At 38.9% G+C, this 18646-nt stretch overlaps 1 protein-coding gene across 4 annotated transcripts; it reads right to left on the reverse strand.

Moving 5' to 3' along the window:
* Positions 1-2455: 2455 nt before the first annotated feature.
* Positions 2456-17621, reverse strand: LOC104609347 (mechanosensitive ion channel protein 10). 4 transcript variants are annotated; one of them, XM_019199783.2, is made up of 8 exons: positions 16342-17621; positions 14690-16259; positions 14480-14603; positions 9707-9766; positions 9473-9592; positions 9191-9393; positions 7171-7486; positions 2456-2734 (listed from the first exon to the last, which is right to left on the reverse strand). In XM_019199783.2, exons 2-7 carry the CDS (start codon positions 16222-16224, stop codon positions 7216-7218), a joined length of 2313 nt encoding a protein of 770 aa, XP_019055328.1. In that variant the 5' UTR covers positions 16225-16259; positions 16342-17621; the 3' UTR covers positions 2456-2734; positions 7171-7215. The 4 variants fall into 4 exon arrangements, with proteins under 4 accessions (XP_019055328.1, XP_010273941.1, XP_088745287.1 ...); XM_010275639.3 differs by having other exon boundaries at positions 2456-2692; positions 9473-9766; positions 16342-17619; XM_088889161.1 differs by having other exon boundaries at positions 9473-9766; positions 14690-16253; positions 16342-17618.
* Between the last annotated feature and the right edge of the window lie 1025 nt (positions 17622-18646).

An 18646-nucleotide genomic window follows, 5' to 3' on the forward strand; every position in this document is an offset into this window, starting at 1 on the left:
GCTATGATGGACCTAAGGGCATTAGGGACGAGTTGACTGATAGTGATATCGTACCACTCCAGTGACTTAGAGATTAAGGAAGGGAGGGGAAACCTAAGGCCAGACTCTAAAAAATGCTAGTAGACATAGATTTTCCCCTCCTTAGGGGTCCACGGTTGATCACCTACATTGGGGACCCTAAGGTCATAGGACTAGGGTATGTGGAATCTCCTCGCCAGGGATTTGACCTGCCCCACATCCAAGGAGTTGTCAAACTTCGAGCGTGGGACACCAACATCAGCTACCCTTCGGGCAGCACTCCCTCCCACCGGTCCAGCGGCGATCTCTACAATGTCTTCCTCCTCAAAGAGTGGAGACCCTTCGGGCTCTCTCGGCGACACTGAAGTGGCGCTTTCATGGGGAGAGTTATTGCCCCGACGGCAGTCCTCAGCGTCCCCCGAGGCTACCATCTCTCTTAGTACGACTACCTCCCGTCGAAGAGGAGCTATGACCAAAGAGCCTAAGGAGGAGAGGGGGGAAGGGGTTTCAGGAGAGCTCCCTCTCGAGGTGTTCGGGAGTTCATGGCATTCAGGGCCAGAGTCTGAGAACGACATAGTGAATTACCTAGACTATGAAGAAGGTGAAGATGGGGTGTCCTGAAGGATGGAGAACCTAGGAAAGTCTTGAAGGATCGAGAGCTTGGGAGTTGAGTTCACTCGAAAACAAGGGCGCCTAAGTTCAAATGACGGGGAAAGTCACCACCAGGGCCCTTATTTAAAGGAAAATGGATGACCCAGATCTCGCTAGATCCGACGGCTAAAGCACCTCCGCTTCCACCATCCAACCATGATGTGCCACTCGGCGCTCATCCTCGGAAGACGAAACGACGCCCAAGAAACGACTCAGATCACTATGGATTCGATGGTGATGGGAACCCTCTACTTCTACGAACCAACTATACCACACCTCCCAGTGCGTGCCCTCGGAAGACGAAACGACGCTGGGTGAATTGCGAGGCTCACTCATAGGGTGAACCGCAGGGCCTACCCATCGTGACCTACCAGGCAGACTGCTCAACCCGGCAAACGCATGCCTATCTGGGTGACCGTCCTCCATATGGTGGACCCCTGACGTGGTCTGACCGTATGTGATATGGACCATCCCCGCTAACCCGAGGCATCCACGCCACACGCATCTCCGAACCGATGAAGAGGGAAGACGCACACGAAGTGAAAGCGACGCCACTGTAGGATACCCCTCAGCTGACGAATCCGAAGGCTTAGCGATCGCTATTCCCGACGACCAAATCTGAGGCCTTACCCCGACTATCATTTCCATTACTAGCCGAAGCCAAGACCTCGCTTCGGCCTACGGGAGTGGGGGGCAAGTGATGTGGGCTAGCTAGGCCCAACCCATTACGGATTGGGAGGCCCAGCCCACTAACGCCTGACAGCACCAGCCACAACAAGGGGGGAAGCCCTGTTGCCTTCGTACGGAGCCAACCACGGAGCAGTTAGGCGTACTCACAAGGACCTGTCGCCTGACTTCGTACGGCCCTCATCTAGTGCATTCATCTCCACCTGCCTCCAGCTCGCTCAAGTATCAATATGAGGTAAATCTTCCTTGACAAGGGATCCAAATCCCAGAATTCTGATACAACTCTCTCATTTACTCCTAGCACCTACCTTGCTTCCCTAGCATTTACTCCTGGGGACCCAGTGCATTCGAGGACTACCGTCAAGGCCTTGTTTGCACCTCCTCATACCTCACACCTCATACCAACTTGAGCATTGGAGCTTTCGCCTCGGATCTCCACCCGAGGCCTCTGACACCTCTTGTTTTGCAGAACCTCGGATCTCCAGAAACCTCATTATCGAGATGACGACCTGTAGTCTTCGGCTCCTACCGTACTCAGAAGGGAGCACCTCACCTCAACCTACAGTCCTTGGCCTCGGTTTACCTCCCTTCGGAATCCTCAAAGCTTTCGGCCAGCCTTTGAAACTTGAGAGTGAATTTATTTCGTTGCCCTCGGCCAATCCGAGCTGCAACAAGGATATATAAGAATTTTTTTACACTAAAATTTAAAACGTAAGTATACTTTAATGATAATATCATTGGATTGGATGGTCATTTGGTCACAAATTGGATCACTTTATGCATGGGATGCTTTCCGGTTTCCAAAACTGACCGAGTGCTGAACGCGAGGGTCCCTCGTCACTTCATGCATCGCACGGTAAGAGGAGGGGGGGGGGGGAGGAAATCACAATTAGTGAACTGGACTGTGCTATCAATTTTTTTTTTTTTAATTAGAGTGGAAATTAAAGGTACCATCTGGCTCAGCCACCTACACCCATCCCAAGTTTACCAGCCAAGAAAAAAAGATTTAGGGTGGAAAGTTGGAAATCAAACTCCAAAGCTCAGGGCACAAGCTGAACATTTCCTCAATCAGGGCCCAATTAAAGGTACCAGCTGACAATTGAACGCAAAGCTATATTAAATCAAGTCCTCACTCAGGGCACAAGCAGTAGAGGTAACATTCAAAGATTGAAAGAATGACATGAAAAAAATGAAATAATAAACGCAAACTTTGTATTTCTACAGATACAAAAATCCACGTGAATGCTTGATTTCCAAATCAGAAACTGAAGTCGATAAGTCCAGTCTCACTTGAACATTTCCTCAACCACCAAGTCACCTCCCACTCTGTTAAAACCTGTTTTACATAATCTGAGATAGTCATGTACTCTCATCACACCTGTTCATCAAGCATATCCAATTCCCAAAATAACATCAGAAACCAATAGCCTTTCCACATAAGAAACAAAACACATACAAAGTTGTTTTGGACTGAGGTAAAATTAGTACTTTTTCTTTTTAATAGCAAGGTCAATTGGTAGTTCAGGTAATAAATTGCATATTTCTACAGTCTACGGTGGAACATGTGCTGATATGCAAGACCACTTAATTTCACAAGGTGCCGTTTTTTAATTTGATTAACTGGCTAATAAGAAAAACAAAGAATGTAAAAACAAATGGGGTCATCAATTTTGTCAGGAACTTAGACCACACGGACAATGTTTGCAGATGTGCATCAGTCTCCTTGAGTATGTACAGGAGGCAGCCAACATCACTTAAGAAATTCAAAACCGCTGATTATCCACAAAATTTGTACAAATAGTCATCTGATCAGAATCTTTTTTTTTTCCTTACTCTGACTTAATTGGTAAACAATCAACGTTTTTCTTAAGAAAGTAGAATGAAAATATGCCTTTAGATTCAAATTATGAATTCTTGGATTTGGATAGACCAAACCATCAATTTATGTTAGGCAACACATTTCAAGCCTCATACCCACAGATTTTATACTCTTGTAGCCCAGAAACGTTAAAATGTTCTTCCACAAGGAAAGACCTCTTCCCGTGGCCTTGATTGATTTAATTACAGTCGATGACTCATTGCTTAAAATCATAGATGAATTTGTGGACTTCAGTATGGATAATCTATATCTATATACATAATCTATATATATAATAGAAAAAGAAAAGAGGGGAGGTGAGGGGTCCTCTCACCACAGAGCTCACATGTGTGTATTTATTTTAAATGAAATCATTGAAAATATAACAAGGAAAGTTAAACCCCTCATGGAGTTTCATTGTCTCTTATAAAATCCACATTTACTCTCTAATAAGACTGTTCTTAACTCTCTCTCTCTCTCTCTCTCACCTTAATAGTCAATGTTTGTAACATCTCCCCTCCCCATTAAATCCCTCTTTTCCTCTTAAATCTCTTTTAGTCCCTTTTTTCTCTCTCTAAAGTAGGGGCATGATTGGGTTAGGTTATGGGCCAACCTAAAATATGAACCCTAGCTTGGACCCAAACTAATATCCAATGCATGGGGTCAACTGATTTTCTTCTTATATAAAAGTGTAAAAAAACCATTTCTCCTTTTCATGGGTTATTAGTTTTTTCTATTTTTTATTAATTTAATGTAGATTTGTTTGATGGATTTTTCTGGTTCAACAATAAAATGTAGTAAGAAAGCACTTAACATGAGTCTTTTCATCAATTCAATTTTAAAATTGTTTTTTAGCTTGGTTATTGATCTCATGTTAAGCACATTTGTTCGGATTTATAGGGCTACACAACTGTGAGGGTAGCCCATTCCCCAAACCCTTAACCCCCTAACCTTAGTGGCAGGGGGATTTGATCCTAGGTATCTACTACAACTACTCAAAGAACCTATCAACTAAGTCGCCATCATTTGGTTCTCATGCTAAGGTAGCGTTTGATAACACTTTTCAAATGTCTAAAGTCTGAAATATCTGCTTTTCAGATGCAATGCTTATTTGGTTTTGCATTTGAAATATGATCTGAAAAGTTCTTTCAGATCTGAAATTGTAAGACCTAGGCCCATCACTTAACGCGCTCAGACATGTTTCAGATGTTGCCTAAAGTCGAAAATACCCCTACCCCATTTGATCTCTCTCTCTCTCTCTCTCTCTCTCTCTCTCACACACACACACACACACACACACACACACACACAAACAACACACATCTTCCTGCCATCGCCACTGCAACTCTCAACAGTGGCAGCTTTCTCTCTTTCTCATCAGCGACGCTTGCTTTCAAGAGGATGAGGGATCAATAATTAATAATAATTATTAATTATAAGTTATTTTCACTAATTATTAATTATTAATTATTTTAAATTTTTATTAAACATTAATTTTTTTTTATTAATTTTACTTGTGTTATTTATTAATTATTAATTATTTTTATTAATTAGTAATTTTTATTTGTGTAAATTATTAATTATTAATTATTTTAATATTTTTATAGTCATTAATTATTTTTTAATTTTAATCGTTTCATTTATTAATTAGTAATTTTTACTACTAATTTATTATTTTTTATTCGTATTGTTTCAATATTATTTTGAAGTTGAAAATTATTTTTTATGAGATAATGTGAATTGAACTCAACATTTCCAAATAGTATGTTCTAGGGGTAAAATAGTAAAATCAATGAATTTTAGATGGTAAAGGGTTAATCCAATACAAACAAACTTATCGTTCAGAGCCTCTAAAAAGTGGAAAAGCACCTACGCTTCTTTTCAGATTTCAGACATACTATCTTTTTAACTTTTCAGATTTATCAAATGCCACCTAGGTAGTTTTATTTGTGTACTTCTCAATATATATATATAGATAACTGATATATATAACTGAAAAAGAAAAGAAATATTTTACTACTGTATATGTAAAAACTTTGGTGAATCAATGCTACTTCATTTTCTCTTAAAAATACATTTTTAAGAAGCAACCTGTGCATCGCATAGGTCACATTTTTTAAAATAAATGTGCATACTTATTTTTAAATTAAAACATTAAAAATATAACAAGTCAAAGTTAAAACCTCATGGGTCTTTATTGTCTCTCATAAAATCCATATTTACTCTCTAATAAGACTATTCTTAAATCTCTCTCTCTCTCTCTCTCTCTCTCTCTAACCTTAATAGTCAATGTCTGTAACATCTCCCCTCCCATTAAATCCCTATTTTCCTCTTAAATACCTCTTAATCCCTTTTGGCTCACTCTAATAAAGTAGGGGTGTAAATTAGATGGGTTGGGTTAGGTTAAGGGTCAACCTAAATATGAACCTTAGCTTGGACCCAAATTTGCCCACCAGTACATGGGTTGAACCAATCTAAAGAAATCATTGCTCCTTTACTTGGGTTATCAGTTTTTTTTTTTTTTTTTTTATTTGAAACAATAACTTTCATTAAGGATATCAAATAAACATCTTACACTGTCAACCACTCAGACAAAGAGTGTTGACCCCAAAATAACATCGAGAGTTACATTACAACCCAAAAAAAGTTTTCCCTGAATGCCCCCTGTTTTGCCAAGCTATCTGCCACAGAGTTTGCTGATCTCCTTACCCATTGGGTTATCAGGTATTTCCCTCTGTTTTTATTAATTTAATTTAATGTAGATTTATTTCATGGATTGTTCTGGTTCAATAATAAAATGTAGTAAGAAAGAACTTAACATGAGTTTTTTGGTTATCTTCATTAGTTCAATTTTGAAATTGTTTTTTTAACTTGGTTATTAATCTCATGCTAAGCACATTTTTGGCTTTATAGGGCTACACAATGGGGGTAAGCCCATCTCCCCAACCCAAGTCTTTGCTACAACTAGCTAGATAATGTATCAACTGAGCCACCATCAATAGGTCTATGTGCTTCTCATAATATATAAACTATATAAAAAAGAAAGTTCGAAGCCCACTAACTAAAAAAGAAAAGAAATTATTTTTTCTACTATTTTACCTATAAAAAAGTAGAAATATATGAAAAACTTTGGTGAATCACTGTTACTTCATTTTCTCCCTTAAAAGTATATTTTTAAACAGCATCCCGTCATCACACGGATCACCGCTAGTATCATTAGAAGCTGGTTTAATTTTGGTGTGTTATCTATAAGTAGAGGACCGCCATCAATATCTGGGTCCCCACTCTGATGGATGTAATTAAACTCAATTTTGATGGATGCTGTACAGAGACCCCAGGGATATCAGTAATAGGAGGGGCATTCGGGAATCATGTTGGAAATGTGATATTGATAGAGGTGACTGTGTTCGGATTGGTCCAGGTTGAGCTAATCTGGAACCTTGCCCTACAGATTAGTAGTGTTCAATCATGCTTAGTCCATCCATGAAGGAAGAAATGCTGGATTAAGGTACAAAACATCTTGTTGTGTTCAGATGGACCATACCCTTCTAGGGTAGGCAATTGGGGATTTGTAATCTTGGGGGGTAAGCTATTGATGTAACGTTTCTGGGAGGTATAGGCTCACTCACATCTCTGATGAGTTTTTTCTTATTCAGTAATTGTTATACTAATAATATCCCTGATCTAATAACAATCAAAAAGAAAAAAAAAAAAAAACATTGTTGGAAATATCACTTGAGTTTCTAATCAAGACTTGAGATTTGTGGTAGTTAATATTGATAGGCTAATACATATGGTAATGTTGCCAATATCAACTTCTAAGGGTGCAACAGAAATATTAACACCAAAGGGATCTTTTATCATGTTATATTTGTTGTAAGAGAGATTTGAACCTCTGAATGCAATTGTGAAAGGATGCATAATCAGAAAGGAAATGACCAGAGGAAGGAGCATACATGTAGCAAAATAACTGGAATCATACACCATAGCTCTCGCCATCATCACCGTCCAATAGCTGCTGGAGTTGTTGAAGACCCTATATAGTTCAGGTGAACTTCTTGAGGTAGAAGATGATACTTAATGTCAAGCTCTTCAAATATTTTCTTCAGCTCAACAACTAGTTCAGATCTCCTTTTGGTCTTCTCCCCATAATTCTGATGGTTCATGGTATGAAGAACATAGAGAGCCATCTTCATCTTGTTCACATCCTCAATCTCCTTCACCACCACACTATGGTTAGGATGCCAGTGCTGTGGTTTGTTATCTATATACCTGAAGCCAAACAAGAGCAAATTTATCCCCTCAACATAATTCAAATAACAAAAATAAATGCTATGAAGGCATTAAAGATCCAACTAGCTAACAAGGTTAGATCCTGTACTTAATAAGTTTAAACAAATAATAATAAATAGCAATGACAATCTGAAAGCAAAATGCATATGATTTACCATGAAAATCAATAAAAGACATCACAGATTGCCTTAGCGTTGGTTTATCTGGGAGATGACCTCACTCAATCCTCATTCACATACATATAGTGGTTGAACAAAGGCCGGAGATTGCAGCCGACAATATGACTTAAAAAATATGAACAGATATTGACTGGAGAGATCCCTACCCTACAAGCATGCTACACAGTGTGTAACTTTATGCACCTAATACAAAGCAGGGGTTAAGATTTCAACCACATAAGGAAAAAAAAGAAGAAAAAAAAAGAGAATGAGCAAAAGGAGTCTAGGATGATTCATTCATCCTAGGCCTGCACACGATAAAATTCGGCATCCTTGACACCACCATTTAGGACAGTTGTAGAGAAATGATCTCAATCTATATGTTACTTCCCCCCTTCAAACAAAAATCCGGGAGATTTTCTCTTTCCATACAGACTAGAAAAATGCAGAAAGTAGCAGTTTCTCTGAAAACTTTCCTATTCCCTAGAAAAAAGATCATTATCCAACTACTCAATGTTGGTCCCAGAAAATCCAGATCATGGGAGGGGTGGATGGGATACATAGATAAGCTTTGGCATTTTCTTGCACAATGTGGCAACTCTGAGACTCAAACCTGTGTGGCTGTGTTTTCATGCTTGTCAGCCCAAGAGGTTGTTCTTCCCTAGATCTGTAAGAATTATGCAGCCCAGATTTTAAAAGGAGACTAGTTAAGAGATATATGGTTACAAATGACAGAGATCTTTGATAGTATTTACTTATAAAGTGACCTCTGAAGCTCCATTAAGAATATTTTACACCAACAAGCCATGGCCGGATTTTTCAGGTCCTCTATTGAGGTTGTTTTCTTCTAGGAAGAAGAGAAGAAAGGAAGAGGAAAAGAGAAGAAGGAAGAGAAGAAGAAGAGAAGAGAAGAGCAGCTGTTTGGGAGCAAAAACTTAGGCTGGCGGCACCCAGCCTTCTATTTATATTAATGAGATGAAAAATAAAAGATGAGGAATTACAATCTTGCCCCTGGCGGCACACCCTAATAAAAAAAGTAGTAACAATCTGACAGCACTCTAAGACTGACAGCATAAACTATAACAGCAGAAACAATTAACAAATCATTCTAACAACAGAGGTCAATTACAGTAGATATTAATCTTATAAAAAAGTAGCAATTACCTTTATTGCCCAAGGCAATAACATCTCTTCACATCACCCCATTTATAGAACCAAATATACAGTTCAATTTCCAGTCCATTTATCCACATAATGTCCAACAAGAGTCATTTTCCAATTTGATAGATATACATTAGAATTCACAAGTGATGGGAGAACAATAAGCCTGTCACATGTCCAAATCACAAGCTATAGTATCCATGTGGTCTGAAGATTGTCCTGATCATGATATCTCAATATTTGAACTACAATAACCCCAAAATATAAATATATTGTTTTAAATCAGCCAACAAACTTGGTGTAACTACAAGTCGCATAATACCATGCATAAGAGAAAAAGGAAAGGCTAGAGTTGACCACATACGCTTTTATTCTAGTTTTTAGAGCTCCAAGACTTTCCACTGAAGTTGAAAAATCAACAGAGAACTCAACAGAGTCACTCATTTCTGGGCTTCTATAGAAATTGCTGATTGGTTTTGTAGCCAAGACTGAATTTGGATAGTATATCTTTTCATTGTCATATCTCAAGAAGACTGTGGTTAGAATGTTCATCTCTTCAACAATCATCTGCAATTTATAGCTTATCAAGAACATGTAACAACATTGAACTAGTACTACTAAAAAAACATGTTATGCAGGCATTTACCTGAACCCCATCAATGACACAACGGTCACCAACATCAAATGGGTGCATCACAAACACAAATATGATAGCTTCAAATACTGTCTTGCAGGTGTTTCCAAACATGAAAACCACCAGAAAAAGCTGAGATGAGATGAAGACAAGCACTTGGGTAGTAACAATTCCCATCAAAAGAAGCCACGCAATAATAATCACCACAATGACAACTGCAGAGACTACTTTATTCAACTGTCTTACAGCTGTATTTGTATCATTTAAGGAATGTGCTAGTGACTTGCGTTCAAGGTAAACTTTTACCTGCATGAAAGAAAGAACTACCGTTATGGAATAAACTTTTATTACACAAAGCAGAATATACTTTTGGTTTTTTCATGAAACGGCTTATTTACCAGGTTAGAACCTTCTTCGGTAACCTGGTAAAGAAGTTGTTTCATGTAAAAGCAAAAGGAGATGCTTAAGTATGATAATGTTTGTCGTGAGCAGCCCCAAGATTTGGTACCATGTGCAGAAGCAATCATGGAATCTGATGGAATCAGAAAAATAGAGAAATCAGCACACAGGAAGATAAAATTTATCGGCAAGATGCCTACATCCATGGGCAGAGACGATCAAATTAATCCACTAATAATGCCAAGAGTACACGAATCATTAAAAATACAAAAAAAAAAGTCATTTTTCCCAAGAACAACACTTTCTCCCCAAATCAACAGTCTTCCCAAGAGACTCTTCCTAAGAGGCAACAGATGATTTTCCATTACAAAACAATCCCCACACCAAAAGAAACAAGAACCCCAAAACAAAGGCAATGTAGGGCCAGTATGCTTTGGGCCTGAACTGATGTGAAACAATAAGAAAATTTGGTTTAATTTCAATCATAACTAGGGTTTGGATCTAGAGTTTAGGTTTTTAAGGATAGGGATAACTGGTAAGTTTATGGAAAGTGGATACAAGTTTATATTGGGCCATGGGGCTGAACAATTTGAGTGTAGGGATGGATCTGGAATTCCTGCAAATATGCAAAATTATTATTTTTTTATCAATAACAGAATCTTATATTAATAAAATAATCAGGATTGCATACAGATCTCCAAGGGAGATAAAATGATTTAGCTCCCCCCAGAGAACCTGTTATGGACGCATTCCTCGGAAAGACGTACCATCGCCACCGGCAGCAACAAGAACTTGACCCACCGCCAGATTAGACTAGATCATCTTGCTTGTTCTTATCTTATTCTATTGCTCTTATCTTATCTTGTTAGTAAGTTATCAGATTAGGATTAGTTTATCTTATTATCAGATTAGGATTAGTTTATCTTGTTATCAGATTATGATTAGTTTATCTTGTTATCAGATTAGGATTAGCTTATCTTATTATCAGATTAGGATTAGCTTATCTTATCCTTAGCAAGATAGAATTAGAAGTCTCCCTATTCAGCAAGGAGACTCCCTAAGATTAGGACTCTTGTAATTTCCTATTTAAGGAGACACCATTATTGAATGAGGATATCGAATATTCAGTCAAGAAAGAGAGTAAAGGAGAGTTAGATGATCTCTTGAACAAATCACCATTAGGGCGCTTAGATAGGTCCATCAAGAGCAGGGAGGAACAAGGGAAAACAGAGGGTTTTCCCCGTGGACCGACCCGTGACGAGATCCTATTCGCGGGCCCATAACAGAACCCGAAGAGAAATTACAGAATAGCCCAGAACAATTGACTCCTTCCCACCCCCTGCTTTGCCAAGTCATCTGCAAAGGCATTAACAGTTCTCTTAACCCATTGAAATTAAATTTCCAAGCCCCTAGTTAACCACTTATCCTCTCTCACCTCATTAGCATACATCCAAAGTCCACAATCCTTCCTTAACCAGTTTAATACTAGTTGGGAATCTCCTTCAACAATCAGCTTTTGAACATTTAGCTCTTTTGCCTTCCTTAAACCTTCTATTAAGGCTAACATTTCAGCTCTAAGAGAGTCACCGCTCCCAATGGAACCTGAGAACAATGCAACCACATTCCCATTTTTATCTCTGAATACTCCTCCTACACCTGAAAGTTCTGGGTTAGCCTCACTGCTCCCGTCAAAGTTTAACTTCACAAATCCTTGGGTTGGTGGAGACCAAAGGGGACACACTTATGAGTGAGCTGATTCGGAGGATGCCACTTCCTTCCAACTATTAAGCAACATACCCGTAGAAACATCAGCAAATAGCTCCAAAGATTTTAGCCACTGCACCACCCTAACTGTTATAACTTCAATCATTTCTTCTTTCTTCCTTTCTTTGTCAGAAAAGGTCCTTAGGTTCCTTTCCTCCCACAGAATCCAGCATATGGCAGCTCTCACACATCTCCACATGATTTTACCTCTTTTCTTAGACCACCTAAAGAATGAAGCAGAAAACAAGCCTTGTATACTTGGAGGAGGGATCCACCTGAAGCCAAAAAGAGCCATAAACCATTCCCAAATATCAGAACCAAACAGGCAAGAAATTAACAAGTGGTAGGGACTTTTACCATTAGCCTTGCATAGGATGCACCAGTTTGGAGACAAGCACCGATTGGGCCTTTTCCTTTGGAGTAAGTTGCAAGTATTGCATCTTTCCAAGCAGGCCTCCCAACAACAAGCTCCAATCCTCGTAGGAATCGGTTTACCCCATACTTCCTTTACCAGGAAAGCTTGGACAACATTATTAGCAGGTTGAGCTAAAGAATTAAAGAAAGAGGAACAGGAGAAAACACCAGAGGGGGATAGAGTCCAAATTCTACTATCACTCTTTCAAAAGTCCAAAACTACCCCATTCAAGATTTGAATTAACTCCAAAGCATTTTCAAATTCCAACTCCCTAAGGCCTCTTCTAAAGCCCAAATCCCAATCAACACCAAAAAAGGACTCAGAAGGGACCAAAAAAGAAGACACAGGTTCCCCTTTGTACCAAGAGAGAGAGGGAGACAGAATAAGGAGGGAAATTAAAAGATCTTCCTAGAACTTCATCTAGTTTCCAGAACAAAGATCATACCTGATGTGCTGCAAGGAGGGAAGGATGGTGTGTATAGCCTCTAGGGAGAGCCTCTAGTAGACCTTGTCACCAGTCCAGAGTCCCAGCCGTCATCTGCTTGCCTATGGATACTCAGTATTACTTTAGCCCACAACTTATCTCTGTCCCATGCTAGCCTCCAAACCATTCGGAAGAGCAATGTGCAAAATTATCTCGAGAGAGAAAAACTAGAAAATTCAATAATATCATGAAGTTAGAGTGTAATTTTTTTTCAAATGGTTCTAGAGGGATGTTTTGGATGGTTAGCTCATTTTGAAATGGACTTCCATTGAGTTTAAGGCTAGGTGATATATTAATAGAGATTTCTCTTGAGGAAAAGTGCAAGAAATCTAGGATTCTATCTGAATATTTGTAAGAAATCACCCTAGTTTAGGAAAATCAGTCCTCAGTGCAGAACAAATAAACTCCTCCAGGTCTTTGATGACTTATAATGGCTAAATTCAAAAATTAATGAAGGAGAAAAAAGAAGAGAGGAAAGAGGAAAAAGAACATAAGAATCACTGCCAAGATTTTCTATCTGATAAAGATGAATAGGTTGCAAAGATTTCAGAGCTCCATATTTATCAAATATATAGAGCTCCATTGGAAATTTAATAAAATATCTATTAGGTTCCTTTTCTCCAGTTTTTCCTAATTTTTTCTCTGCTTGCTTCCTTTCTTGGCATATTTAACTTATTTTTTGTTCTCAGTTTTCCTTTCTTTTTTCATTGCTCCTTGGTTAATAGTCATCTCTACCATTTTATCGAAGATATCTTCATATTTATTTATTCATAATATAGAGATACAAAAGAGAACACTAAAGATCTTTTGTTTTTGTTTTTTTTTTCACTTTTTAGCAATTTTGTGCAAACTTGATTTGATCAGGAAAAACTTGTTCTAATTGTAACCAGATCCAATTAGGACAAGTTTTGATTCAGATGCTTCCACTGAGCTAACATGCTGAAACCACTAAAAGAAGCTACAGCAGAATACCATATTCTTGTCTGTATGATAACTATTTTGGGCTTTTTGGGTTTTCAGTTTTTACCAAACATTGCTTATAGGCTGTCTTGGTGGGATCCACCTTGTAAAGCCAAAAGGCACTGCGTGTAAGCCCTTCTAAACAGTCACTAAATACTGATGTTTCCTCTCCATCTGTAACCAGATCCAATTAGGACAAGTTTTGATTCAGATGCTTCCACTGAGCTAACATGCTGAAACCACTAAAAGAAGCTACAGCAGAATACCATATTCTTGCCTGTATGATAACTATTTTGGGCTTTTTGGGTTTTCAGTTTTTACCAAACATTGCTTATAGGCTGTCTTGGTGGGACCCACCTTGTAAAGCCAAAAGGCACTGCATGTAAGCCCTTCTAAACAGCCACTAAATACTGATGTTTCCTCTCCATCAATGGAGCATAATATCATGTGGAATGTCAAACCTCAAATAGGGTGGAGAACTCAAAGACTCTCCCTCAATAACCAAAAAAACATAACATGTATTTATAGATTTCTCAAGTTGAGCCCTTCTCTCACGAGAAAACACTAACGGATATCCATGATACTTATTTTGGTTTAGTTTCTAATTGTAGAAAATCAAGATTCAAAGAAATTCTGATAAAAGCTTGATACCCTGACAACAGAAAACCATGACTACCAAAATAGAAACTACAGCGGAGTCGGTTTTTTTTTCCTTTTTTCTTTTCTTTTTTATCAATACACAGTGGAGTCAGTTTCCAAAACAGAAACCACTCGTTAAGCATGCAATTGGGGGTTGCCTTGGAATTCAAGCAACATCCCAACAATGCTGTTTCTTCAAACACCATTTATATAGTTTCACAGTTATGTTGCAATCTGTCACCATGTGAACCATGACTAAGTGTGGAATATGCCTAACAATCTGTTGAACATTTGTATGGTTTAAGAGAATGGAGAATAAGAACTTATGAAAAAGTTAAAGGGATACACAATATCTTACCACCCAGTTCCTTAAAGCTGATTTCTTAATCTTTCTGGTCTCAGCAGCTCCTTCAAACAATTGCAGTACATTACCTACTTCCTCCTTTTTCAAGAATCTCTGGAGGTCCTCTTCCTCAATATATCTAGTCCATAAAACAGGAAATGGTGAGACAAGTCAATAATAAACCATCATCAGAACTTGAATAGCACATTTAAAAGATCTCCTCACTTGCTACCAGGCTTTGCAACGTTCCTGAAAATCTGATAAGCAGCAACTTTTGCTTCCCACTCACTGGTGATTTCCTTGTCTTTCTGCTGACCTCCTTCATCATCAATGCTCTCATCAAGTGTATTTGAGATTGTTGACAATCCTGAAGTCCTTATCACATCAATAAGCCCCCTCATGGTCCAAGCAGAAACCTTCTCTTGCTTCATTTTTTGAAGCTTCACAACATCAATGACTTCTTGTCCTTCCCCCTCTTTTCCTTTCTTTGCATTCCTGAAATTCAATTGCCCCGTACTATCTGAGCTTCCAACCCTCTCTGCTAACTCCATCAATGGAGGCCCAGAGAGGATCTGAAGGACATATTGATGGAAGATTGATTCTTGAATCCGATCAAAGAATGTAGTAACATGGAAAGAAGAAGCTAATATCTTTAGCAACAAAGTCTTTATCATCCATATAACTGCTCCGATCAGAGAAGATGCTAAAGCTCTAGAGACATAATTCAGAATCTTTGTAGTGTGCGCCGATCGTTTGACACCACGGTTGATCAACAAAGCCCAAGTAAGAAGAACCAAACCCAACCAAATGCAGACCTGAACACTTTTTTTCAACCCATAGACAAAATAAAGAACCTTCTTCCTAAGCAAGAAGTTCTTTTCAATCAAGAAAACCAAAACATTAATAAACCACTCCGTAACCAATCTACCACAGAATATAACCATTACCAGTACACACCATTTCCAAATTCCCAAACCCCAAATCATGGTGTTTTCCAACTTGTGGACGGTTAAGCTCGCAACTAGGAAACTCATAAGGCATATAAAAGGAATCCACTCAATTAGAAGCCTAATTTTCAGTTTCTTGCGTGGTTTTTTCTCCACTGGAACGTTTTTGTAAATATCTTCGTCATCATCATCTTCTCCTATTCGCCCAGGTGACGCCATCAATGGCGTTTTTGGTGTCACAGGAGCTGTCCGTAAATTTTCTCTGGGAGTTGTGGAAGTGATACTATTAGTCGGAGAAGCCCTTTTAGGCGATGACAGGTACGGCGGTTTGGAAGCTTGGTTCGGTAAGGTGTTCTCTTCAACCAGATTCACTGTAGTAGGACCAGACAAATCAACAAATCTAGATTTGGGTTTGGAAAAAACAGACCTCGACATCGACTTTCTCTGAACTAAGCCTTCTGTTGAGATTTTGGGAGGCTTGTTTGCACTTGGAACAACCTCTGGCATATCTGGATAAGGGCAGCTCATGAGTGTTGACAGTTGCATTTCGGATTTAAGTCCGTCCAGCTCCGAGGGTCCTGCATTTGAAGCTGGAGATCCCAAGCTAGTATTCTTCCGAGCTAAAGCTTCTGAATCCTTCAAATAGGAGTAACAAGCTCCTGCATCTTTTGATATGCGTGTTTTAGCTTCTCTGTTCGCTTCCGAAGCTTCTCCTTCGCCTGAGATCATTACAACCACTTCAACCCCATCATTAGCGTTCCTCTTTGCGACCGTTTTGTCAGTGTTCAGAGTAGCTTTTCCGTTAACGTCCATGGAAAACCACTGACTTTCTCTCTCAATCACTGCAGCTGAACAAGGAAAAACCCACTGTTACATCCCCATTTTTCAGTGAAAAATCGAGTTTTTGGTACAATTCCGGCCAGTAGTTACCTGAGCAAAGCTGCGATAGCTTTGAATGCAAGACAAGTACAGAAGAATCACTTAAAAGAAAAACACTACTTTTATCTTCTAACAAAAGTCAAAAGCAGTTCTTCATCTCATAAGTTCACCGTTCTTCTATTCTTTCAAGAAAAAAAAAAAAAAAAAAGATTTTAGGCTAGTTTGAGGTGTCAGCGGCCGGAACAACTGTATGTCACGTTGGAAATGTTGCCTCCTCCCGTGATGAATTGGCTTGCAGAACACAGAGTTCGTAAGAACACGTTGGGAACAGAGACTACAGAACTGCCATGAAACCCGCAAGGAAGAAGGAAAACTAAAATGTCAGAGAAACAAGTCGGATTTTGAGAAATGGAGATAGGAGTTTTCACTTTTCCGGCTAATTATTAGGGTCAAGACAATGTGAAAGATACAGAGTCCCAATAGATGAGTATGAGCTATGGACGCAGGAGAGTGTCAAGTGTGGGACGCCATTGTTGACAGACAGAGAGAAACGTTTTGCTGTCTCGGTCGTTTCGAGGCTACGATGAAAAACCGACGGGAGAGCTTTGCTTAAAGTTTAAACAATATAAAACGGCGGGCCTCATTTATGTTGACGAAAATGCCGCTGTATTTGTCCTGAACAGTAAATACCGCGCTTTAAGAAATTAATTTACAAACCTTCACTCTCCGTAATTTGGGGCAGCGACACAAAGCCCCTTGAATTCTCATATTCCAATACTTTGCCCCTCCATTGGTCGACCAATTAGCATACCATCGGTTAACTTAACAAACGAAACGACCGTTATATGCTGGTTAAATATATTTTTTGAAGGCAAGCAAGCCTGTCATCAGAGTGATGACAGCTTACTTCATTAAGAAAACTGCTCGGTATTACAATACGAAGACAAAAGTATCAATAAGAAATTCAGGGGGCAAAGACCAAGTAAAAAGAGAAGAGTGGCCAATTTGTGCGCTGCATGGTTAGCCCCACGGCCACGAGAGATCCAATGAACCGAACAGTGAGGGATGCTCGACATAAGGAGTTTGCAATCTTTAAAGATGTCTGAGACGAAGAATCTCCCTCGCTCGAGAATGATAAAAGAGACTCCCAATTCTACTGCAAAAAGGAGAGCTAAGCGGGCTGCCTGAGCTTCGAGCAGAAGTGGGTCTCCAACTCCAAGAGGCAAGTTAAGCTTTTGTTATGCACGTTCTGTAAAATGAAACCAGCTCCACCCACACCAAATGATTAGAAGTCCCATCAAAATTAAGCTCGAGAAAGTTTGGGGGAGAAGCTTCCCAACACCTTGAATGAACTGTAGAGAGTCGAAGAGACACAATACCCAAGGCATAAGGGAGATTGGACGAGATAAAGTTTATTTGGGATTGAGAGGCCAAAACCATTGAAAGAGGGTTAAAACTTTAAAATCAACCCGGAGATCGAACTGATCAAGAGTCTGATTACTGGGTCGAATGGCTTGACCGTTCAATTCGAATGGTCAGTCCATTCTGACAAAAAAGTAAAAAGATTTAGAAAAAAATAAAAAATGAAAATCAGGCAAACGATTCAAATGATTAATCACCCAGGTCAGTAGTTTGTTAACCAAAATCAACGATTTTTATAGAAAATCCGATTTTAAAAACCATGGTTAAAAGTCTCACCTTCCATAACAGTTTTGCAACGAGATTTCCAAATGTTTAACATGTAGATTGCGGCTTGAGCGAAAATAGACAGTTCAGCCAAAGATGTTTGAAGTTTGAACATCTAGATACCAGCAATTCGGATCAGATCGGATCCACCACGAACAATTCGGATTTGGAAAACACCCTAATTCGAATCCTACCCAATCCGTTTTCATCCCTACGTGCCATTAAGGTAACAATCTTTTTCAAAGATAACTGATGGAATATGAATAAGGGGAAAATATTGAAATCTAAAATTCAAAGGGGTCACTTTTGTAAACGAAATTACGAAAGTTTTATAAAGATATGTAACTTACCCCTTTTGTGGGCAAATGTTGGTCTTTCTTATCCGTTGTACGGATACTGTGCAAGAAAGGATAAATATAAACGTCATTATCCATACATGAAAAGGAAGTATGTCGGCATTGGGTTCAGTGATTCAGTACTCCTGTGTTAAATATGTACATTACTTTAGGCTCGTAGGATGGGATGAGAAAAATGGAATATTTTAAATATATATTTTTTATTTGTTTTGAGAGAAATAAAGGGATGGAATGAAAAAAATATGGGATGTCAAATCTTAAAATCTTAAATTTGAGCGTGTGAAAAAACTTGAGAAACCACTATTATCATTGAA

The sequence above is a fragment of the Nelumbo nucifera genome, chromosome 6, assembly GCF_055504915.1.
Source record: "Nelumbo nucifera cultivar China Antique chromosome 6, China Antique-T2T, whole genome shotgun sequence".
Classification (NCBI taxonomy): Eukaryota; Viridiplantae; Streptophyta; class Magnoliopsida; order Proteales; family Nelumbonaceae; genus Nelumbo; species Nelumbo nucifera.

Excerpts from the sequence above, each read along its gene's own strand:
- LOC104609347 (XM_010275639.3), bottom strand. The coding sequence starts at position 16,224 with ATGGACGTTAACGGAAAAGCTACTCTGAACACTGACAAAACGGTCGCA. Across the intron at positions 9,767-14,479 it reads CAGCTTTAAGGAACTGGGTG|GTAAAAGTTTACCTTGAACG; the intron begins GTAAGATATTGT and ends TCTTTCATGCAG. Across the intron at positions 9,394-9,472 it reads GTGTCATTGATGGGGTTCAG|ATGATTGTTGAAGAGATGAA; the intron begins GTAAATGCCTGC and ends TATAAATTGCAG.